At 33.2% G+C, this 25892-nt stretch overlaps 1 protein-coding gene across 1 annotated transcript in view; it reads right to left on the reverse strand.

Moving 5' to 3' along the window:
* Positions 1–25892, reverse strand: part of LOC124534458 (metabotropic glutamate receptor 2-like) — a 186354-nt gene that overhangs the window by 84922 nt on the left and 75540 nt on the right. Inside the window, exons 2-5 of the mRNA XM_047110349.1 lie at positions 12124–12803; positions 11502–11644; positions 9205–9291; positions 6482–6565 (exon numbers count right to left, since the gene is read on the reverse strand). Of these exons, the coding sequence (XP_046966305.1) occupies positions 6482–6565; positions 9205–9291; positions 11502–11644; positions 12124–12730 (921 nt within the window). The 5' untranslated portion in view covers positions 12731–12803. The remainder of the gene's footprint in view (positions 1–6481; positions 6566–9204; positions 9292–11501; positions 11645–12123; positions 12804–25892) is intronic.

Consider the following 25892-nt stretch of genomic DNA (forward strand, 5'->3'; position numbering starts at 1 on the left):
TATTTTTAACTCACATAATCATCTTCGCTCGTTAAACAACATAACGAATTACAATTTTGTAATTTTTGTAAGATGTAAGATTACAAGTTATAATTACTTTAACTTTTATTTATAAGTTGTTTGTTATATTGTCGAGCTATAAGAAATTCTACAATAAATTGTGTTACAATTGCGTACATTGTAACTAGAAATAAAAGAGGTTTTATTATGCAGCTTTACAGTCAGTACAAGCATACTGACCTTATTAATGTAACAGAACAACATTACTATCTATATATATGATAAAATTGGAGTGTCTGTTCGTAATATTAAAATAGCCCTTTTTTACTCAATGCATATTTATGTATATACGGTACATATACCAAAAAAACATTTATTAAAAAATTTTGTTTGTCTGTCTGTCTGCTTGTTCCGGTTAATCTCTGGAACCGATGTACTGATTTTGACGGGACTTTCACTGGCAGATAAGTGATATAATAGGGAGTAACTTAGGCTACAGTAATATTTTTTTTTGTTATATTCAAAGGCGTACAAGGTCCCGGGCACAGCTAGTTGTTACTAAAATGCAAATAAGGATAGATTGTTATTTACTTCAAAAATAACAAGAAATATTTCAGCGCTTTTTGCTGTTCACATTAATGAAAAATGTTAAAAAAGGGACACGGGGGAAATGAATAAAAAATTCGAGAGATGACGTCGAAACATGACATCACAAAGGGGTCATTTTCAGTCGACGTCTAACAACTAGCTAATATATTTTGTGCGCAATACTCGCAGACGAGTTGAAATGGAAAAAAATGTCGCGAAAACCTATTATCGAACTAAGCTTTTCGAATGAATTTCGTGTTATGTCATAAATGTTTTTCTCATTTCAAATTGTCAATCGTAAATAGTTTTTTATAGATAGAAGACTGCGGCCGGAGTATTAAACAATAGACATGTACGGTTTCGACTCTTGATAGAAGTAATAACTTAAACTACTTGCATGCGTATGAGAAAAGAAAGCCTGACAGACTGGCGCTGTAACGCGTTACGTAACGATACTTCAAAAACCATAACATTTAATTAACGGTAATCAATAAAGAATATCCTAAAACAATTAAAGTATTCTATCTATACTGATATAATAAATGTGAAGGTAACTCTGTTTATCTGTCTATCAAAAACTATTACAAGTGAAGCTTCCACCGGTTCGGAAAGTAGGTTCTACCGAGAATTAGTATGTGTGTCGATTGGTCGATGTGAGAATCAAAAGTGATGGAATTATTGATAGCACTATGTGATTGCGACTCTTTTTGGGAAATCGCGGTGACGGTATCGTAGGTAGGTAGAGAAACACAAGCCGTGCTTTAATATATGACACGTAAAATATTTATTCACATGCAACGATGATATGTACGTAAATCACTATATTTTTTTTTTAAATAAATAAATTGTAGTACGTCACTTCGTTAAATTTAAATAGTTTGTTTGGGTCTAGTTAATGTTAAATAGTTGTGTAATACAAAACAATTGAACGAATTAAAGTGCAAACCAATTAATATCACTAAATTAACATTATGAATTCTGTTCAGGCTAATATTTTGGTACTGTTTCTGACCCTAGATTTATAGCGCTATGAATTGTTTATGTAAAGTTGGGGTAAGAAAAGGTTCGTCACCTTAAGATCTATTTTCGTGTGCTCAGTGTGATTATTTTCATGAGCGATAATCTGCTTTACCGATCGAGAATGACATATTGCTTCCCAATGATTTAATGTTTAGATTCAAAAGGTACTAAGAGTTTAAGATTGGTTAAAGGAATGAATTTGAAAACTGACGAATGTTTTCTTACTCTGAATGTACTTAAAACAAATGTTCCGGCTTTAGTTTTAAATTAGTTAACGATACTATTGCATCGTTTTGGTACTGAATACCCATGTTTTCATCAGATCAATCAAGTTTGATTGCTATCAAATTTTCTAAGGTACCAGATTAAAAACGGGTAATTGTTATTTTCTCCTATTAATCTATATTGGTAGTAATCAGTACGTTATTGAATTTGACTAATCGTATTGAAATTGAAGGATTAGCCGGATTCGATGTAATTTGGCTAAAGCGGTGCTATTTGTTTCAGTAGCTTTATGTACTTTTGTGTAGTGCTAGTTTTATTGCATTTATTAGTTTGTTTAGTTTAATATTTAAAATGTCATATAATTTATAATTTATATAAAAAAAACAACTCTCTTCTTTTTTGAATATGTATTTGTATTAAATTTTAAGGTACTCACGTTATTTATACTTTATCTAGCTTCTGTAAAAATCAGAACATTGTGAATTTTGGTAAAATTTAAAAAGATAAATGTCCAAAATCTTCTACAGAACTGTTTAATGTTCAAATTCAAAACTTGATATTATCAACGAACTCTCAATATGTGATTTAAAACAATTTGATAAATGTACTCTTGACTAAATGAGAGTATTTATTATATTATAATTTTAATTAAAATAATCCGGTTTATCCACCAACGTTATTTAACGATCAATGCTCGATGTATTTTGGTTGATGACTCTGGTTTCCATGATCATGCAGTCGAAAACACGGCGATAATAATAAATATATAAGGACATATTTACAATAAGCCTTTCATTATATATAAATTAAAAATAAAAATAGTTACTACAAGAATCATAACTGCCTTAAACAAGTAACTTTAATAATTGCTGATGCTTCAAAATTTAGGTAAATTGTCATTGAATTTTCAATTCCTTATCGTCTCCAATAAATAACGATAATTAGCAAAGAGATAAGAGCAAAGTATATATAATCTAATATGTTAATAGTTTAAACCAATTTTTGTGCTAGTGATTATGGGACAATATTGTTACAATTTGAAAAAAAAATTAATTTTAGCGAGCGGTAAAATTACTGGCCATGTATAGAGCGGTGTACAAAGAAAACTAACACAGCCCCTTCGAAGCGTACACAGCGCACTTTACCTGAAGAAATTCGGGTCAATAATAGTAATAAACAAGTAGTAATTCCTACTTTCTACCTAGTTCTTCTTCTTCTACTGCTTACGACCTTAAATAATGACTTTCAAAACAATCATAAATATTTTTTACATTTTACAAATAAGGGGAGTTGACAATTTTGAATTTAGCTTGTAAACGCACCTTTTAACTTAACATCAACCTATGCCAGTTTATTCAGTAGACATAACATTTTCATCACGGTGAAGTAAACGATCGACCAACGTCTGCATATTTTTTTTTCTATAGAAATTCGGAGTCAGTGGCCGCTACTTTAAGAGCGTTAACTCCAAATTTTTGGCCCAAATTGGAATATGTGGATTTGGACAGCATGTGGTTTCAATAGGAAGGCGCCACATGCACACGTTACAATCTATTTATTGATGTTTTGATTGAACAAGTTTGATGAGCGCGTATCTCAAGAATTGGACCAGTCGACTGGCCGCTTCGTTCGTGCGATTAATGCCTCTAGTTTTTTTTCTTTGGGGCTACGTCAAGTCTACGCTAATAATCCTATAGAAGCCTATAAGACGATGGAAGGCCAACATTGAACGCGAAATAGCAGCCGTTATTTCACCATACGAGCGAAGTCGAGTTCCATTCATAAGTATTTTGAACGAACTTCAACCTGAAAATAAAGCTGTTTAAATATTTCAAATTGTTTGCATTTTGAAAAAAGTTATCAAGTCCTTATTGGAAAACCCTTTTGTTATATAATCGAGTTCATTTGAATCAATTTTTCCATTATTGTAAACGGTAGCTATTTAACATAAAATAATCGTATCAATGTAATATCCCAAACAAAGTTTCCCATACATTGGGCAGATTAACCAGCTTATTTCGACCATCCATCCCGATTTCGATGTTAAACGCTTTACATTTCAATTCGAATGTTAATCGCTGACGCAGACATACGAAATACCGCCACGGCAAAACATCATCTATATCTTTAACGTTATGGCTTGTATTTCTATGACCTGATTGTTTTATTTATAGGACTGTTCACGGTAATATGTTACTTATTTTATATCGTTTTAAGAGCGAAATTCGTTTAAAGTAATTTGTGAAAATTAATAGACCATATTTGGTTGATGGTTAACGTCAGTCGAATACAATATTCGTGAGGCTTCAAAATGATTTGCAAACATTGGTTGCACTGATTTCGTTGTATGTTAAATATTTAGATGTCCGTTATAAATTAATGTTCTGCAATACTATAAAGAGAAATAATTGCTTCGACAATTACAGTGATTCTAATCATTTGACACTGTTCATTAATCATTTAAACAAATTTAATAATATCATTAAATTATTTATTTTTCTATTTGATAACTTGTTTCTGCCCGCGGCTTCGTCTGCTTTAGAGGGTGACATTTGCTAAGTAGCGTTCATGCTTTTCTTTACGAATATCTTTCATCTATATCTATATCAATGTTTCTCTGTCTGTCTGTCACCTTTTCATGACCAAAGCGCTTAACCGAATTTTGTTGAAATTAGGTATGAAGCAAACTTCAACTCCAAGAAAGGACATAGGCTACTTTTTAAGCCTCACACATCACAAACAACACCCTGACACAACTCAACAGTTTTAATCCTGTAAAAATGAAAATACAATAATTATGCTTGTCATTTATAGCTTATGGTGATATGTTAATTTAGTCACGTAATAGTTAATGATATAAAAATAATATTACGTTCATTTGGTGGTAGGGCTTTGTGCAAGCCCGTCTGGGTAGGTACAACCCACTCATCAGTTATTCTACTGCCAAATAACAGTACTCAGTATTGTTGTGTTCCGATCTGAAGGCCGAGTGAGCCTGTTTAACTACAGGCACAAGGGACATAACATCTTCGTTCCCACGGTTGGTGGCACATTAACGATGTAAGGAATAGTTTATATTTCTTACAGCGTCATTGTTTATGGGCGATGGTGACCACTTACCATCAGGTTGCCCATATGCTCGTCCGCCATCCTATACCATAAAAAAAACGACAGATTAAATCTACAGATTAAAAATGGGTTCCGTGAAAATCAAAACCGTGATGAATGCTATCAAGGATGCAAGCAACATTTCCTCATTGAATCAAGATCCGATTGTCTGCACGAAAAATAGATTAGACCTCTCGCCATTTCCTTCCTGCTATCGACATCTCACTAATGATATCGGAATCGCGATTAAATAAGATTCAGACGATTATTACGAATGTCTCACTAATGCTATCTGAAGAATGTTTGAAAATTGATTTGTTTATGAGGTTGTGTTTTTACATGGACAAGTGTGATTAATTATTTGTGAAGTATTTAAAGGTTAATTTTGTTTATTTTTATGTTTGTTTTTCGGTCTTACAGGAGGCTTTTACACATTGCTTATTATTGTCGATATCGTTTGTATGTAAATTTAAAGTTAAATATGTATTTAAAATTTTAAGTTATAAAAGTTGTAAGGCGATAAAAATCGCTTCGGCTCGAATCGACTACTTTCAAGGACTGATTTTTCTTTTATGGTATAGGTTGGCGGACGAGCATATGGGCCACTTGATGGTAAGTGGTCACCATTACCCATAGACAATGACGTAAGAAATATTAACTATTCCTTAAATCGTCAATGCGCCACTAACCTTGGGAAATAAGATATTATGTCCCTTGTGCCTGTAGTTACACTGGCTCACTCATCCTTCAAACCGGAACACAACAATACTGAGTACTGAATGGTGCTATAATAATAATAATGGTGCTCGTGTATATTATGTGGTGATTTTTGATTTTTATAATGAAACATTCTTTTAGTATACAACTCATCTCATTTGTGTAAAAAGTTCCTTTGCATTTAAAATTAAATATTTTTATCGTAAATAAAAAACAATAGTTCAAGTAACTTCTGTTATCAGGAGTATGATTCAAAATTCCATTACTTCACTTCGTGTTTCAGCCGTGGAATGTTATCAATCGATTATGGTTATACGGTTATGTCACATGACGTCACTTTCTGTTATTTCAAGATCAATGAGTTACGAATTTGATCTTACAGGTTATTCTAATTTTATTCGTAATTCAATCTATATTCATATTATAAATGTGAAAGTAACTCTGTCTGTCTTTCGCACTTTAACTGCCAGTGGCTAGAACGCGTGCATCTTAACCGATGATTGCGGGTTCAAACCCAGGCAAGCACCGTTATACATATGTACTTAATTTATGTTTAAAATTTCTTCCGTGCTCGGCAGTGAAGGAAAACATCGTGAGGAAACGTGCATGTGTCTAATTTCATAGACATTCTACCACATGTGCATTCCACCACATGTGCATTCCACCAACCCGCATTGGAATAGCGTGGTGGAATATGTTCCAAACCCTCTCCTTAATGAAAGAGAAGGCCTTATCGCAGTGGGAAATTTACAGCCTGTTACTTTACTTTACTTTAATTAATAAATATTCGAAACTATTTCAGATTATTAATATATTTACTAACCTTAATTCCATAGCTAGACTCTTCATAGATAATGGACACGTAGCTCCATCCCAGCTTCTTTACAATCTCGACCATTGCTCGCACCTGTAGGATTTACATCAAATAAATTTCGTTAAACATTAGTCTTAAGATAGTATCAACTATAAAGGCAGTTCAGAGATAAATAACTAACTTCAATCTATATAACTCGAGTGTTTCCTAAAGCTGTCGATATTTTTAGTCATAAAACCAAAAAATAAAAGAATAAATATCTAGGCTAAGTATTGTATTATCGTTCTCAGTCCGTGAAGGGCGATAAGGCTTTAGAAGTTTTCATTGAGAAATCTTAAGAAAGCTTCTTAATCTTTCAAAGTTTTGTTCTATACAAATGATAAGGATTTACGAAGTTCGTGTAAAGAATTAAGCTTATCTATGTCTTCTATTGAATTTATTGGTTCAAAAGTTTGACAAATCAAAGCTTTTGGAAAATTGTATCTCATAAGCTGTTATTAATAATAGTATTCATGTTCTAAAATACGTTGTCATACTTGTGGAATTTATTAGGTAGCAATTAGATTTTGTGCAAATTTGTCTAGGTAGGTACCACCTACTAGTCAGATATTCTACGACCAAGTACCACCGATACTTAGTATCGTTGTGTTCCGGTTCGCGGGAGCTAGTGTAGTGTATTGTAGGATGAAAGAGCTAGTATAGTGCAATGAATGATATTCGTAATGAATTATAAATACAAATCACGCACATATATATAGTGTTGCTTGCCTTGCCGAAATCATTTATTTTGATTTGATTGAGATGCACGCGTTCTAACCACTGGGCCATCTCAGCTCTATGGTATAAAATGGTATATGTTATAAAAAATAGAAATACAAATACTTTATACGTTTTTACGTCAATTAACAGTGCTTAATTTTATTTTTTTTAATTTTATGTAATGGCAATAAAATAATAAAATATTGTTTTGTGCAACAAACACAAAACAATAACAACAATAACAATAAAAAACAAAATGTTTTAACATATTTTTTTTTGTTTTTATTGAAAATAAATTCTGTATTCAGTCAATTCCGAATATTACAGGATGGTATTTAATAATATTGTCTAATATAATAATATTTTTTGTTAAGAAAGAAATTGTATATAATAGATAACATAGATATAGTTCTAAAGTAAAAAGTAATATATAGTATTTAGAACTTTATCTAGCCTTCAGTTACGTATAGTATCTACGTACAATTCCTAAAATATTGCTTTTACGTAATATAGTAAAGGCTTTCAAATTTAAGACTGCGACAGAGGCTATCAATCACAATTAACTTTCAGTGCAGCGTGACTTTTTATGCTATATATTATTCAGCACGAACATACATCGTGCATACGTCACTGAAAGGATTTTTATTAAACATGACCAGGGCATATTCTAAATCAAAGTTAGGGGGGAGTGTGTTATGTAATACATAATAGGAGTCTCAGCGGTCATTTTCAAGGGTACACAGCCTGCTTACTAAATGCACGTATTATAATGTCCAACACTTGATTTTGGTCACATTGGCTTATCCTGTGTGTGTGTGTGTGTGTGTGTGTGTGTGTGTGTGTGTGTGTGTGTGTGTGTGTTGTGTATAGCAAATCCAACACGGCTGGAAAGACGTAAGACCAATTTCCTATGCATAATATTTTGTTGTTTTGTTTTTTTTTCTTTAAATCTTACTGACCAATTAAAACCTCTGGTTTTTCAGTACAAAAGAAAACCAAATGACGTCACAACAAGTGTAAAAATAAGGTGCATATAATTAAATACGAGCGTGTCAAGTTCTACTTCATTGTTATTCAAAATAGTTCAAGTGCATGCAAATGATTAATAATAATAAAATAATTTACTTTATTGTGATAAATGTAATCAATTCATTGTTAACTAGCAATCATGACATACATATTATGTAGTTTTCATCTCTTTTAACACGATTTTATAAGCTTCACTTTTAACTATGTATGTATGTTTACTTGGTGGTAGGGCTTTGTGCAAGCCAGTCTGAGTAGGTACCACCCACTCATCAGTTATTCTACCGCCAAATAACAGTACTCAGTATTGTTGTGTTCCGGTTGGAAGTGTGAGTGAGCCAGTGTAACTACAGGCACAAGGGACGTAACATCTTAGTTTCCAAGGTTGGTGGCACATTCACGATGTAAGGAAAAGTTAATATTTCTTACAGCATCATTGTCTATGGGTGATGGTGACCACTTTCCATCAGTTGGCCCATATGCTCGTCCGCCAACCTGTACCATAAAAAAAAGAAAATCTTGTAATCTTAATATGACCCACATCCCAGTCTTCGATTAGGATGAAATTTTGCATATGCTCTGAGTTCTAAGGCCAATACATGATAAGAAAATAAACATCATTACAAATCCAACATGACGGCTTCCCCAAGATGGCGGACCGGCTGTTCGAAATCCACCCCCATGATATGGAAATCAAATGAAAGGGTTTGCTATCAGGAATACTAAAATATTTGAAATTTTTATTGGGTGCTAACAGCATGTTTTTTAGTTGTTTTATACTATTATTATTTCAAATCAAATCAAATCTTTTTTCCTAACGTTCCAAAACAAATAATACAATTGACTCCTTTTTTAAGTCGGTTTAAAAGGGGCTCCTCATTTGATTTCGTTTCTTACGTCAATTTACTTATTCACATCATGGTACGTCACAGTAATATTGATTTTACCTGATGCAAGTCAGATGGAATGGTCCTCGTGAAGTACTCGAAGCGAGCCTTGTTCGACAGCTCCGGGGATGTCGAGAAGAATGAGACCTGTTGAGCATATTGTACCAACATATAAAGTAAATACGTACATTAAATAAAATTTGAGTGTCTGTTTATAAAATTAAAATGTTAGTATTTTTCTGTAGTAAAATAATATCGTGAGTATCGATGCGATTCATGTACAAGAATAACATATTTTACAATTTTTGTCCGTCTGTCTATCTGTCTGTTTGTTCCGGCTAATCCCTGGAACGACTGGATCAATTTTTACGGGACTTTCACTAGCAGAAAACTGATGTAACTTAGCTACAGCATTACCTCGCGGGGATAGTAACTCTCAAATATATCTTTTTTTATATCTATATTATTTATATTGATTATCTTGTTTTAGTAACTAAATGTAAAGAATTCACGACATGTTGATAATCTAAATAAATAAATGGTAGTGTCATTTACATTTTTGTGGTAATTACTTTTAATAAACAAAATATAGAACGTCTAAGAGAGGATTTATTCATTAAAATTCATCTTCTGAGTGAGACGAATAGATCGTTAAAGAAATATGAAAATCAGTATTTAGGCTTCCGTTCATGAGTAAAATACTGGATTTCTAAATATTTATCACCCAAGAAGATGATTTGAAAATGAAAATTTGTATAGAATTTCGCATTTTTAATCATTATAATCAATATCATCATCATTTATTACCAAAAATTGTCTGTAAAAGTACAAGTTAATTGTAAACAAACCCCAAACCTTCTCTTTGGAACAAAATTTCCCCACCAGTGGGACTGTGGGAAATTAACAGGCTGCTATTTGTTATTTACTTCTATCTCAAATAATAACAGCGTCCAAACAGATCGCATTCCAAAAGACGAAAATTGAATTACAAATGAATGTTTTCCTAACGAGATTAAATCACTCTTTAAAGTCATGGAGGTATTCGTCCGAATAAAAGAAAACAAAAGTTTTAATTAAAAATACTCTAAACCACAGGCTTCAAGTATAATTTCCGAGGCGTCGCGTGGTTTTGCCGTTTCCTTTAATTCAATTTGCTTCTGAATGAGAAAATATAGACCGTTGTTTAATCGTTTTTAATAATGAAAGTATAGCTACGAGCCCATTCATCATCTGATATCTCCAAGGGTTGAGATAAATGGAATGAATCGTTATTCAAAGCGATTTAGATAATATAACCGTATTTTTTTTTCTTTTGTTGAAAGCCTGAAGGCCTATTCAGGAGATATCTCAGCACTTAATAGCTACGTTCTGTTTGTTTGTGGATTATATTAAGCCGTGATGAGGAAACAATCGAATATTAACCGATGATTTGTGATTTGTTTATTTTGTTTAAATCTAGTTATTCCCGCGATTTTGTTCGGGTTTGAATAGAAAAAAAAGTTGTAGTATAAATTACTCCTTAAAGTCCCGACAAGATTGGTCCAGCCGTTCCAGAGATTAGCCGGAACAAACACACACACAGACAATCAAAAATTTGTAACAAATATTACTTTGATATACATATATACCGGGTATATATACATATGCATTTAGTACAAAGCAGTTATTTTAATATTACAAACAGACACTCCAATTTTATTATATTTTTAGATGGTGATTGACTTTTTGTTACAAGTTCTGTTATCTATTGACTTAGAAATGGAATGAATAAAATTATCGTTTTATATGTTAAAACTGAAAGCAGTTTTACAAGCAAAACTTCTAGTGCTTATTATGTAAAAACAATTTAGGATAAAAATATGCCATTATGGAATTGACGTTGATTACAACGCATTTTGTATATAGATGAAAACGTATGATTAAAGTATTTGTTTTGCATGTTGACGAAACGTGACATATAATATTATTATATTAATAAATTAAATCAAAGCGTGGAGCTAATATTTGTTGACTTTCAGGCAGTATATATTTTGTAAATTTATTTTGCATTTAACTGACATGAATTTATTTGAATATATTTCAATTGTTCGAAAAGAGTATCTACTGAGTTCCCGATTCTTTTCGATAGAATCTTAATTCCAAGTGGCTTTACGTTAAATACGGTTCCGTTAAAATTGCTGTACGTATATTAGAATTAAATATATGTTGATTTATTTTTTATGTCCTTCTATATTATAAAAATATTGGGTGCTTATAACAAACCGTAAGAATCTTTTTATTTATCGCTGTAACATATTGTATTTTCTTTAACCATCGCATATTAAATTAATAGATTGTTTTTAGTAAATATTTTTTACCTGTGGTATTTTAAAGAGACGCAGCAGATTTGCAACTTGGACAGAAGTAACGCTTGATGCAGCGCCCACCACGCCGGATATAACCTTCCTCATGGCCGTCGCGTTGCAAGCATATTCAGCATCATCAATATTACTGATCGAACCTTGAAAAACATACAAAAAGTTAACACTTATATATCAAAAGTCAAACATAAAATTTTATTCTAAATTTAAATTGATAGCCAAAATTTGCGAAAAGTGGTATTTGAATTTGAAAAAATATGTCCGACATGATGTGCCTTCAAATACGAGCTTTCATAGCTGGTAATATGCAAAATTGTATTTATAATTTATTGTGTACGCGCCTTAAAAGAAAATCTTCCAAGGTTTTTACGCGTTGGATAAAATTCGGCTGAAAACCGTCTCTTTGACATTAACGGAAGGGATGAGCAGTGGCATATTTACGGTGTTTAAAGCTTGGATTTTACGTTCATGGAACCCGCAGGTGAAAATTTCCTAAAGGCTTTAATAATAGATACAAAAAGTCAGTCATAGCAATATGATGTCTTTTGATGAGTGAATTTTATTTTTTCAATAAAATCAAAAGGGATTAAGAAGAACTAAATTAATATTAAAAAATTACCTTTTATAAAATCCACTGCCATTTCCAATCCATATGTATCTCTATCACAATCGTCGAGGACGTGAGCACCGATCGTCACTCCTGGAATGAGTTTCAGCTTATGATTTATAATATCAAGCGTGTACATCATTGTTTCTAACGCCTGGACACCCCCTTGCGGCATAACTGGACCACAAGTCCTATTGTCTGATCTTTCATGGACCATCATGAGACCTCCTAGCACCAAGTCCCCTTCTATCACTGCTTCTCTCTTGATAGGCCAATGCTGATGCTTCTTATCCTTCAGTTCACTTATTTGGTCTTTTGACATATTCAACCAATCATTTTGCCTATCATCAACGATCAGATCGTAGCCTATCAGACTCCTGTCTAGATAGGTCTTCTCTCTGAAACTAACTAGGGGATCATAGAAAGAATATTTGAATTTTCTATCCACTAAAGGTTCAAGATAGGGAGCTTCTGTTTGCTTGTGTCTGTGTCTATGATGGTGTCTTGTGCTTGGGTTGAGCTGAAAGTCCTCGGATAATGGAGCACCGTGCTTCATTTCTGAGTGCTGTAGGATGAGGAGCAGCGTCGTGGTCGCCAACCAGGCCTGGCTGGGACGCATGTTCGTATCATCCGTCTCATACCATCGTTCGTAAAAATCTTTTTCAAATGATATTAATTGGCTTCATTTTGAACTGAAACAAACAAAAATATATATATAAGATTTTAAATTAACATTGGTATTTTTACAACAGTCTCGTGAACAAGACATTCGTAGATAATGTCGAAATATCGAGCTCCACCGAATAAAAATAAAAAAACATGGTAAATACCCCGCAATTAATAACTTTAGTAACAAAAATATATAATTTTGTTTTTGTTTTCATTCAATTGGAGGAAATAATTAAGAGGTCCTTATGTCTAATTTGATATTACAAGCCTTGTCAGAAGGTTGAAAGTTGGGATATCAAATTAAAAGGCTGATGCTGTTTTCATTCATATTTAATGGAAGATTCTTGCATAAATCTATTTTTTTTTTTCGGTTTCGGTACTAAAACATCTATTAACATATTTCACTTTATTGTAATTTCCATCAAGTAAAACATGTTTTTTCCAAAAATAATCTTTATTCAGATGTTAGCCTATATAGATTCTCAAAAAGTTGTGAATGTCGAATATTACTAAGATGGACTCTGAATCAGAAAAAATATCTTAATTTTTATAACTACGAATGAACTAAAATCATTGTCATCTATGAGACTGTAAAATGTAATTTATTATAAATGGCTTTTAAGGGAAAGCCAAAAGTCGATTGTATGTCTATATGTGTGTGTATAAAACATTATTTTATCTGAAGTTCACCGAACGTTATTAGGATCTCTAATCTTATACATTTTTATATATTTATTATACGGGAGCTGAGCCCGCGAAATCGTTCCCGTGAATTTGAGATGAGGAGATTCAGTTTTATGATTATCTTTGGGGAATATTTTTATTTTGAGGATAAAAATACATATTAAATATAATATTAGCTTTTCGTCTATTTTAAGAAAACTTTAAGATGTTAAATATTGTCTGTTAAATTGAGAAGAATTTGTAGTAGAATTTTGTGAATTTTTAGGCCTAACGTAACGGCAATAGTTTGTACTGTTGTGTTCATGCTTGAAGGGTAAATTAAGCTCAAGTTGACTATCAATTTAAATTTAGAATATTGGTGGGAGCACATGGAATAAGTATCTAAGTTCCCAAGGTTGCTGGCGTATACGTAGGTAGAGGAAACCTTCAGAGGAAACGTACCTTTGGGGATGTTTTCCGTAAAAGTTAAGTAAACTAAGCCGAGATGGCCCAATAGTTCGAATGCGTTCGATTCTTTATTATGCGTTCGATTTTTTATGTGCTTAATTTGTGTTTATTTCATTGTGTGCTCGACGGTGAAGGAAAACATCGTGAGGAAACCTCGAAACCTCGAAAATTTCAACGCAATTCTACCACATATCTATTCCACCAACCCGCATTGGAGCAGTGTGGTGGAATATGCTCCTAAACTTCTTCTCAATGGTGACCTTTGCCCAGCAGTGGGAAATTTACGGGCTGTTGATATGATGTATAGAGATGTCAGATGTCTTCATTAAGCTGAAGATAACTCTCTTGTAGCGATTTATGTCTAATAATTCTGGCTTTTAGACTGTTTTGAATTATTGACATAGTTTTTGAACCCTTTAGTTTATAGCGATTAGTATCAGTCAGATGCACAGTTTTGATAAATTGTCGGAACGTGTATTTTATCACGTTCAAAATAATAATTTACTGGTTGGCATTGTTGGCAAAACATCCTCCGTCCCTCGGCTCCCATATAACTTTATGGCTCGAATTGAGTGCCAAAGATTTGACATATCGCTCTTGACCTGTCGTGCATGGTATTATGTACCACTATATATTATAAATTAATATCGTATGCTTAGATCTTTAATGTTACGCAAAGGATTTTGATACGGTTTTTATAATGGATATATTGATTCGATAGGAAGGTTTTTGTATATAATCCATAGACAATATAGTTATAAAACACTGAACATTTTGAGGTTTTTTAGTGATGTCGTAAATAAACAAATACTGTAGTATATTTATGTGGTGACGGTGAAGGTCGCCGTCGTCGCTGTAGTTGTCGCCCGCGGCTTCGCTTGCGTTTAAGAGGATTGGTTGTCATGTTTTAGGAAAAAAATAGTCTATGTCCTTTCTTGGAGTTTAAATTAGCTTCTTGGCCAATTTCATCAAATTCGCTTCATTGGTTTCGTAGTGAAAGAGCGTCAGACATGTCTGTTGTCTCTCTTTAAAAGTACTCTGTCTGTCACAGAAAGAATTACTTCCTCATTTATAATATGAGGATAGGTTAGGTATAGATTAACAGAAATATTTTCGATAGAATCAATGACGAACTTCGTAAATATTAATCCGAAAAATCATTGTACACTAGTATTAAAAGTTGAAATTGTTTAAGAGTTAGAAAATGGATTTTTAATTTCACATAACAAATATTACACAGTTACTTTTTTCGGAATATTTACTCGATATTTCGACAATGTCGAAATATCGAGCTCCACGGAACAAAAATAAAAAACATGGTAAATATCCCGAAATTAATAAAAATAACCATGTTAATATAAAATCTTATTATATAAATATTACACATACTCAATGAAAAAGCGTATAGTTCGTCTTGGTTGATATATGTATATCTATTAGCGTTGGAGCTTATATGGCATGATTAAACGCAAAGGTCTTAACCAAAAATTGAGGGTACCCTTACCCAATACCCTTGAACTGCATCTACTGCTCAGCGGTGAAGGAAAAATGCATCTGTCTAATAAATATCTGCCAAAAAAGTGTATTGACGGTTGTACTTAGTAAAATCTAAATAATGAGATACATTTCATTCCAGATTCATGACTCAAGAGCATTCTGTAAGACACTGTTTTTTTTTTCTGTATACAAATCAATTGATGCAAAATCAAATAATATATGTAGATATGTGGAGCACCCAGAGCCATGTCGTTAAACGAAATTCCTGCCATACGTCAAAGACAGTTCTATATTGGAATAATATTCCATTTAAATTGGACTTATACCTTTGACCAAGATTCCGAAATATTTACCTACAATGAAACCTGTCATTCCTTTTGAACCGGACATAGGTATTTGACGACCTCCGTGATCGAGTGGTATCTACACCGGTTTTCATGGGTACGCCGCTCCGAGGTTCGGGTTCGATTACCGGCCAACTCGATGTAGAAAAAGATCATAAGTTTTCTTCTATGTTGTCTTGGGTCTGGGTGTTTGTCGTACCGTCGTTACTTCTGTCTTTCCATAACACAAGTGTTTTAGCTACTTACATACATTGGGATCAGAGTAATGTATGTGATATTGTCCAATATTTATTTATTTATTTTATTTATAATCAATTGTATATCTGTGCAATCTGTATGATGTCGTTCTGACAGATATCAGCCACGACAGGAAGACCAGACTACGTAGGAAATATTTTGGAATACAAACGGCGTGCTCTCTATTTTTTCATTCTCACTATACAATGAAACGGAAAATCTAACATATCTGGAAAGGCGTACAGATTTTGAACTGTTACTGAGAATATTTAAATGGAAAAGTCCAATACTTTTTATCAGCCTGTCCTGAGGTTGAATCCTCAGGAACTGCGGTCTTATAGTCTTATATCAAGTCACCAGACCAACGCGGCAGACCTTACTAGACTACCTAGTCGAATACCCAAAGGGTTAAAGAACACTTAGCAGCGATTGAACATAAACAAACTCAATCAGCGATCCAATCCAGAGTTGGTAAACCTAAAACGAAATCAGCTTGAGTGACATGCTCTAATAATTCTCTAAACGCACAAAACTATTACCACTAATATAGAAGTTCAGTCAAATTGTGGAACATACAAATTATAATATTACGATAGTTTTAATTTGTAATTAGCTTGGAATTCGAAACATCTCAGTACTAACGGAAGATTAATTATGCAAGCAAGGATCAAGATGAAATAGTACTACTTAATGATGACCGGAAAACCACGCCTTGAGAAACAAAGAACTTTACGAATTTAAAAAAAGTGTCAGTAATGCAATGGTTCTTAGTAATGTAAAAAGTCGCATGTTTGACCATTGGGCTATCATCGTTCCTTCTTATAGCATACGCTTTAAGCTCAAATGTTGGGGTATATACGTGGTCTATTCCAATATAAGAAGAAATAAAGTTAAACAAACCATAGGTTTACATATTCCATATACTTTTCTAATAGATCAGCTATCTATACTAACAGGCATTAATTAATATAATATCTTTATTATTAATAACTGCTAAAGTGGATATAAGTTGTTGAGTTTAGTTATCTTGCATCCAAAATATCGATATATTTCACAATTCACAATGAAAATCATAGATTATTCAAGCTTTCGACCAATGATATCGCATCAATACGACGTCAAATTTTGTGTAATTTGCCTCTTGTAGTTGTAATAGACAATTTATTCTTCATCTTTATAATTCAGATTTTTCGTGGCGTTTTCCGGGACTCTACATAATTTATTTCTCATGCATTAAACATTATGCTAGGGTTGAACACCTATGATATGATAAAAAACAAAATTTTAGACATATTGTAGACATATAGCGTATTGTTAGGGTAAATTATCTTATTTTTAATAAAAGGTCTAATCCTAATGTCATCACACTGCTTTATAGTACATTATGGAGAATCATGAATGAATCATTTGATACTGCAGATTTTCTCACGATGTTTTCTTTCACCTTCAAGCTCAACTGAATTATAAACATAAATTAATTATGATATATATATAGAGGAACTCTAAAATATTAAGACTATTAATATTATAACACGGAAATAGCTCAATATGTTATCAAAATGGGCGTGTTCATTTTTATGTCGTATGTAGTTACAAGTTAAACTAGAAAAAAATTTTTTCAAGACAACGAAGAGTGTCAGAAAATAATAAAAATGGTTGTAATGTGGGATGCCCGTGCATGGAATTGCGATTGCATTTTAATCCCTCGGGTTTTTAAATCACATGACAGTGGACAGATAAAAGAATATGATTTAAATGTATGCTTAAAATCCACGTACTTAGGAACTGTCAGTTTATTTAACACGTTATATTGTATTTATTTATTTTTGTATTTACCTGCTGTTCTATGTATATGGAACACTCTGGTGTTGGGCTATATAACACGGTACATGAGTCGGCCGATTTTGAGTGAAAAACAAAATGTAGAAATATTTACATACGATGGGCCGATTTTAATAATACGTGTTTAAATCAAATTATTTTATTACTTTTTATTAGTGATCACTTTGAAGTCGGTGTTATTTTTTAAAAAAAATATTTTTTTGAAGTCGCTTAAAAATGAATTCCTTTGGTATCGTATACTAAAAATCATAATAAAAATACCACACTTTCAGTGACCTAAATGTTTGCGCTCACATAGTTCAAAGGAGGGGCTATCAATTCAGATCGGTAATACAAAGCCGTGTTTGATATAACGCCACAGTACAATACCTATTGACTTCCAAGCAGGATATATTTAAATAACTGTATTTAACTAACTTGACTTTGTATTTTTTAAATGTTGAAAATTGTAGCTACTGAGCTTCTTGGCGGTTCTTCTCGGTAGAATCTACTCTCCGAACCGGTGGTAGCTTCACTTAATTGTAAAACGACGATTCAAAAGGTCTTGTAAAAGCCTACTCGAATAAAGTTTATTTTGATTTATCGATTGATAAACCTTTGAATACGGTTATTCTTTTTAATTTTTATGTCCATATAGATTTTATTTTAAATTTATTTTATGATTATACTTGTTGTCGCCCACGGCTTTGCTCGCGTTTTAGGGATTGTCTGTCATGAGTTAGGCAAAAAAGTAGTCTATGTCTTTTCTTTGAGTTCAAATTTGCTTCATACCAAATTTTATCAAATTAGGTTAGCTTGGTAGTGAAAGAGCGACAGGCAAACAGAGTTGTTTTCACATTTATGATATTAGTATAGAAGTATAGATTATCTTAATAATTACTTACATCTTTATATATATATTTTTTACTCATATATAACACATTTTTAAATATAAAATACAAAGTATATAAAGTATATTTAAAAATATAAAATACAGAAGCCAACCAGTGGCAGGAGCAGGGTCCAAGCCACCGGCGGGCTCCAGCGAGAGGAACTTCCTCACAATACGTGCCGTGCCGAGGAGTACTGCCTTCTGCATCAAGCCCTTGACCCAGCCTCTTAAGGTGTTGGTCGAGGCTCTTGGCCTTTAGGCCATTCGCTGAAATGACTATCGGCACAATAACTGCTGTATCCACTTCCCACATGTCGACAACCTCGAGAGCTAAGTCAAGATATTTTATTTGTTTATCCTTCTCAGCCTTCACGAGGTTCTCGTCATGAGGAGTGGTGACGTCAATAATAACTATAGATTATTATTTATTATTATGACCAATATTATTACCGTGAGGTACATACACACAGGGAGTATTTTCTCTACACTGACTTGGATATGCACCGAGATGTAGTTATAATGGAGAAGGGGCTAACTCCGCTCTCCTTAGGCAAACAGAACTGGCGCAAGCCTGTAAAACTAAGTACTGAGAACCGCAAGGAGGTATGGAAGAGCGAGGAGTTACACGGACGCTTCTATCGGGCCCTTCATGGAACCGATGTGGACTTTATGGCGTCCGTATTTTAGCTACGGTTCGGCAACCTATTCGGTGAAACCGAAGGTTTTGTCAGTGTGATTATGGACGAAGGTATCATGACGAACAATTACCGGAAGTAATTGTTCGTCAATAATATTATTATTATTATATTATTATTATTATGACATTTCAATATAATTAGTATGATTATTATTAGATTTAAATACATTGCAATATTGAATCTATATATTTTAATTTTAATAAGCGTCACAAGTGCAATGGCAAAAAGTCGTAAAGATCTTCTCTCCAGTCCTAGTACAAGCTATAAGCTTAAATAGAGGTATGGATAGGAATATTAGTAATTCCTTAATTGAATCATAGGATTTCCACTATTGTTTAAAATATAAAATTTCTCTTAATTGTAATATATAACTTTACATGTATTTAGTGGCGTAAATAGGGCGGTGCCACCGGTGCCCAGGCACAGGGCGTAGACTCTCGGGGGCGCAATAATAGACAGACTGGACAGGACTATTGTTTTTTCGTTTTGCTCTTGTTAAGATTCCGCTGAGCCCCTAGTACTCGATTCCAATACAAACGTGCTAATATAATTAAAACATACATTACGAGCGTATTTAAGTTTAGTGTTCATCGTTAATGGGCAAAGCATTTGCAGTAGTAAACCTGCGTTTAAGTTTAAGTGAGTGAGACAGTAAAATAGGCAAATGGTCTGCTTAAATAGGGCGCAGTTAGAGAAGCTCGCACATGGCGCAGAAATGGCTATTTACGGCACTGCATGTATGTAAGAAATGTGCGAGTATTGTTTTAAATATTTTTTGATGTAATCAATCGTTTAACCAGTTTGCATATTGTTGCAAATAAACTTTTTTTTCTACGTGGACATATCCTTTCTAAACACATTGTCTGGTTACCCTACACTCTCTTGAAGTGCGAAGATGGTTTTTCTAGCGTGAAATTATCAAATAATTGAATACATTGTACGTGTTAGAATAAATCTCGTCGCTTCTAAAAATAAAAAGGATTTCTTTTAACAAAATAATATTTGAAATAAGTTTTCGATATTGTTGTTGTTATAACAAAGCAATAAAGACTAGCTAGTTGAGGTATCGCAGCGTTACGTGCTTTTCGAGAGAACAACAACAACAGCCTGTAAATTTCCCACAGCTGGGCTAAGGCCTCCTCTACCATTGAGAAGAAGTTTTGGAAACATATTCCACAATACTGTTCCAATGCGGGTTGGTGGAATACAGATGTGTCAGATTTTCTATGAAATTCGACATATGCAGGTTTCCTCACGATGTTTTCTTTCACCGCCGAACACGAGTTGAATATAAACACAAAGGCAAAGGGCTTTGTAACACAAACATGTTTTTTTCAACTAAAGAGTTTATTTTTATAATGTTACAAAAAAAGCAAAAAAAATAACAGATGGTGCCGGCAACAGCGAACCTAATATTTCCTTAGATAAACCCAGAAAGTAAGTCAGAATTTCGGTCTAAATAAAATAGTCGCACCCTCACGAAATTTCGGATACATTTCAATAGAATTTAAAGCACATAATGCATATTCTACGATAGGTAGGAAACGTCGTCTCGAAGCGAAAGTCATAATACGATTTCATTTGTTTAACTTTCGAATTCGCCCGACCCAGCGCAGCCATCAGCGTCTAATGTGCTTACCGAACTTCTATATTTTCCTTTCGATCTAAACCTTTTGGGTATTTAATTATCGTATTTACTCATCGTTGTATATGTTTGTTATAGTCATATATAGATGATGGCCCAGTGGTTAGAACGCGTGCATCTTAACCGATGATTGCGGGTTCAAACCCAGGCACGACTGAATATGCATGCGCTTAATTTGTCTTTATTAATTTCGGCGGTGAAGGAAAATATCGTGAGGAAACATGCATGTGTCTTATTTCATAGAAATTTTGTCACATGTGTATTCTAGCAACCCGTATTGGTACAGCGTGGTGGAATATGTTCCAAGCCTTCTCCTCAAAGGGAGAGAAGGCCTTAGCCCAGTAGCGAGAAACTTACAGGCTGTTGTTGTATATATCGGCCTTGTGTATGAATACATGCTTGTATTTAAACACAAGGCATTTGGTTAAAAATGAATGCTCAAAATAGTACATATGTACATAATTATGTAGGTCTCATGATATCTGTCCAAATAAAAATAAACATATCAAATGTTCCACATACACAATTGGATAATTTTATGGTTTTGATTTTAAGGTAATTCACTTGATTATTAATATGCTAATGTTGTCTTAAATTTTCACATTTAAATAAAACTAGTTATTACGGATTTTTAATCGGTTTATCTTACATAGGCCAAACAAAGAGAAGTATCGGTACTAGGGTCAAGGAACATATAGGAGATGTCAAAAATAGGCGTTCTTCAAAGTCTGCAGTCTGTGAACATGCTCTGGATAAACCTAACCATTTTATTCGATTTGATAAACCACAGATCCTCGCTAGAGAACACAGATTCATTCCTAGAATGATACGCGAGGCTATTGAAATTCAAAAACATCCGAACTTCAATAGAGAAGATGGTTGGAGACTTTGTAACACCTGGGATCCACTTATTAAAAATTTAAAATCCCAAATCCAACAGACTGCAAGACCTAAAGATACAGTCAGTGCCTTCTGCGTGCAACCGGAACGTTACTCAAGATACCAATTGAGAAATCGTTGGCGGTAGTTGTTAATAATATATCCTCTGTTCTTCAAATAGACAAATGTCACCTTAGTCTACCCGTGACCACAAACGCTGTAAAGTGCTTGAAACGTCGGGATGTCGTAAATATTAATATGCTAGTTATGTAATTCACTAAATTAAATAGTACTAAGAATCTTTCTATTCTTTTATTATTTATGTATAAGGTAAATATCTGTAATCGCGAAGGCTTCTAATTGGTCCGATAATGGTGAAGTTAAGCATAGTTCTTTAGGTGCTGAACTTTTGGAAATTTCAACTTCAAAATGGGATATTGGAAGAGAAGTTTGTGTGACTTTAACCCATACGAAGTTCGTACGACCAGCTTTGTATAACTAGTAATATAATATATATAATGTTTCCAAAGCTTGCAGTAATTTTCAAACACACACCTGGAAAAGTCAAATATTTTATCTTGCTTTGGGTTTGAATTTGGAACTCAGAAGTCAGGCATATTTCAAAGATTTCACTTACACATAATAACAATAGTTCTGTTCTATAAGAAGTAATTTCCAAAATATATATATATATATATATATAATTTTGAAAACCGACCGACGTTGATAGGCTAGTTTGATACGTGAATCACAACATATTATGAACAAAGTCCCCTGGCCGCGTCTGTCTGTATGTTCACGTTAAACTCCAAAAATACTGAACGAATTTTCATGCAAGTTTCACTAATTGACACAGGGATGCACAAGGATGGTTAATGAATAATTTATTGAGGTTATTGTGTATATCCACTATATGTTACCAACGAGCTGTAAGATATTTTGGTCATATTGCCCGGAGACAACCAGACAGTCTGGATAAACTGCTTGTAGTAGGAAAAAATGACTACCTACCCGCTGGTCAGACCAGATTCAAAATATAACGGAACTCAATATTCCGACTGCCCTCAGAATAGCCACGGACTGAGTGCTGTGGAGGAAGCTAGTCGACACATCGGTAAAAGCATTTCAGGACAAGCACGACCTTCAGTAATGAAACATACGATAGAGAAGAAGAATTGTGTAAATAAGTTGAGATACAACGATAATTGTTAAAAAGTCGGAAAAAAGCAACATAAAAGATAAAAAATAATAATGTATTTACAAATTTCAGTTCAGTTCAGTGGATGAGCTTTAACAATGTAACGGACAGATTTACTTTCGCATTTATAAAATTAGTGCAGATGAAAATAATATATTTTTTATATCACGTATGAAACAAAAAGTTAAATAACAATTTATAAACTCAAATTATATGTAATTCCTTCTCACTTTTAGTACAAATTATGATAATAATAATTAAGCGTGTTTTGCGTTTTATAATATGCAAAATACCGTTATCTTTACGAGGGAGGCTGTTTCGCCAAATGTCCCCGTTAAGAGCTGTATAGCTATTCTATAAGAAGAAACTCGAAACTCACTGCGAACACGAAAGTGTTATGTCAGAATGTATTACATAATACTGAATATAATAATTTTAAATCTTTATGATACACGTATCAACTTTATTATCATATGCACAATTCTTCTTGGTGATAGAGCTTAGTGCAAGTCTGGATACTTACCACCCACTTAGCAGATATTCTAACGTCAAAATAGCTGTAGTTTTGTCTAACTATAGACATTAGAGACATAATAAACTAGTTTCAAAGTTAGTGGCGCATTAGCGATGTAAGGGATGGTCATAATTTCTTCCACCGACATTGTCTTTGGGCGATATTGATCACTTACCATCAGGTGGCATATATGCTCGTTCGACAATCTATAATACCATAAAAAAACAGCGTATCATCGTAAGTGGGTTATCAAAATTGTACTAGTGAGTGGTGAGTTAGGAAGTGAATTCTTGCAGAATCATACTGCTGAATTTGATAAGCGGAAGTATTATTTATATTAAACGTGACTCTCCGTATCTATGGTCGGAATACGTGATAAATAATGGAGTCATATTTTCGCGTAATGGGGTTTACAAACAATATAAATAAACCAGATCAAGATCAAGAATCAAATACACTTTAGCTTATAGAGTCCATATCGTAATCTTTGTCCGAGCCTATCAGTACCACAGAGGAGATATTTTATTGCAATATTTGGTATTATATAAAAACCCTGAGATGGCCCAGTGGTTAGAAAGCGTGCATCTTAACCAATTATTTCGGCTTCAAAGGCAAGCACCACTATATATAGCTTTTTTTAAATTATCGTGGGAAACCTGCATGTGACTAATTTCATTGAAATTCTGCCACATGTGCATTCCACCAACCTAAATTGGAACAGCGTGGTGGAATATGTTACGAGCGCTCCCTTAATGGGAGAGGAGGCCATTAGCCCAGCAGTGGAAAATTTACAGGCTGTTACTATATAAAAACTTAGTGACAGATACTTCTGAATATGTGACTTTAACAATGTTTTTCCTTTTTTCGAATTGTATTATTTGAATTTAGTATGTTTTCTTGGTCTAGTGATTCAAATGGATGAATGTATTGTGGAGGGGAAGGTGGTTATAAGTTTTCAATGTTATTTTGATAGTTTGGGTATTGGTGTTACATAATTTTAATTTGCTTAAATTTATTCATTTACAGTAGCTTATTAGTTTTTGATTTTTATGTAATAGGTAAGTCAATCGGTCTTATATATGTATTAAATATAATACATATAGACAACAAATACAGACGATTTATCTTTCTATATATGTATAGCTAGGATTTTATGTATAAAAAACGAATGAATGGACTCAGAATCCTCTAAATGCGGAGTTATACTTCTTAAACCATGGGATGACGTTGAAAAATATTTGTGATTAAAAAGGCTGGAAGTTTTTGAACTTCGGCATTTAATCTTGTTTATAGATTGACATGTTTAAGCAAGTCAAATAAGTTACTTTTCTTGAGGCGTAGAATCCCATGGCTTACAAAGTACTGTTGTTTATAGGATGGTGTTAAGTAATCCTCTGTCTCCCTCTTTTCTTTGTGAAATAGATGACGTTAGAATGAAATATATATATAGTTTAATTTTTTTTCAAATCTGGTTCCTGGTTCCAGGCATCAAGCATCTTTTAATTTGTGCTTATTGCCAAGTCACTATAATCATAATATAAAGAAAACTATTGATACAATTACTAAATGTTGATTTATAACTAAATAATAATTTGAATAGGACTTGGCTTCTATGAGATCTCCAAACTTTTTACGATAAAAAGACTGCATCGAGAGACTTGGCATTTTTTACATTTAATGTTTAACGAAAGTCGCTTTAATTGATAATGATAATTATAACAAGTTTTCGATGGAAACCAAGGATTTACTTTTGGTTACAGTAAGTGCATAAGGCTTAAGCTTTGCCAGCACAAAAATATATAATTTTTTTGGGCAACATTTTAATTTGTGACAGAATAATAGAAAATATCTTGGATGCACAATAAAGCTTAAAATACGATATTAAATTTAAATAATATTGCAAAAGAAAAAAACGTCTTTTGTATTCATTTTCTTATCAACTGTCTGCCTATTGTTGTCGCATCAACTAGATTTAATTTAGGCATCATTCAAATTCATGCCTTTGAATGCCTAAAATCCCACGTTGTATAACGAAATATTTGACGCAAAAATTCATACAAAAACCTTTTTCCTTCCAGATTTTCTTAATGTTTCATTTGCTAACGACGCGAGCTATCTTCGTCATATTTTCACGACTCCGAGAGGGTTCAGAAATGGTTGATTCGCTAATGCCTACACAACCCACGCGACGCTAATTCATCTCTATTACCGCGAGCCCCATGATACTTTCATGTGGCATTTCAGACATAATATCTC

The sequence above is a fragment of the Vanessa cardui genome, chromosome 12 (genome assembly GCF_905220365.1).
Source record: "Vanessa cardui chromosome 12, ilVanCard2.1, whole genome shotgun sequence".
NCBI lineage: Eukaryota > Metazoa > Arthropoda > Insecta > Lepidoptera > Nymphalidae > Vanessa > Vanessa cardui.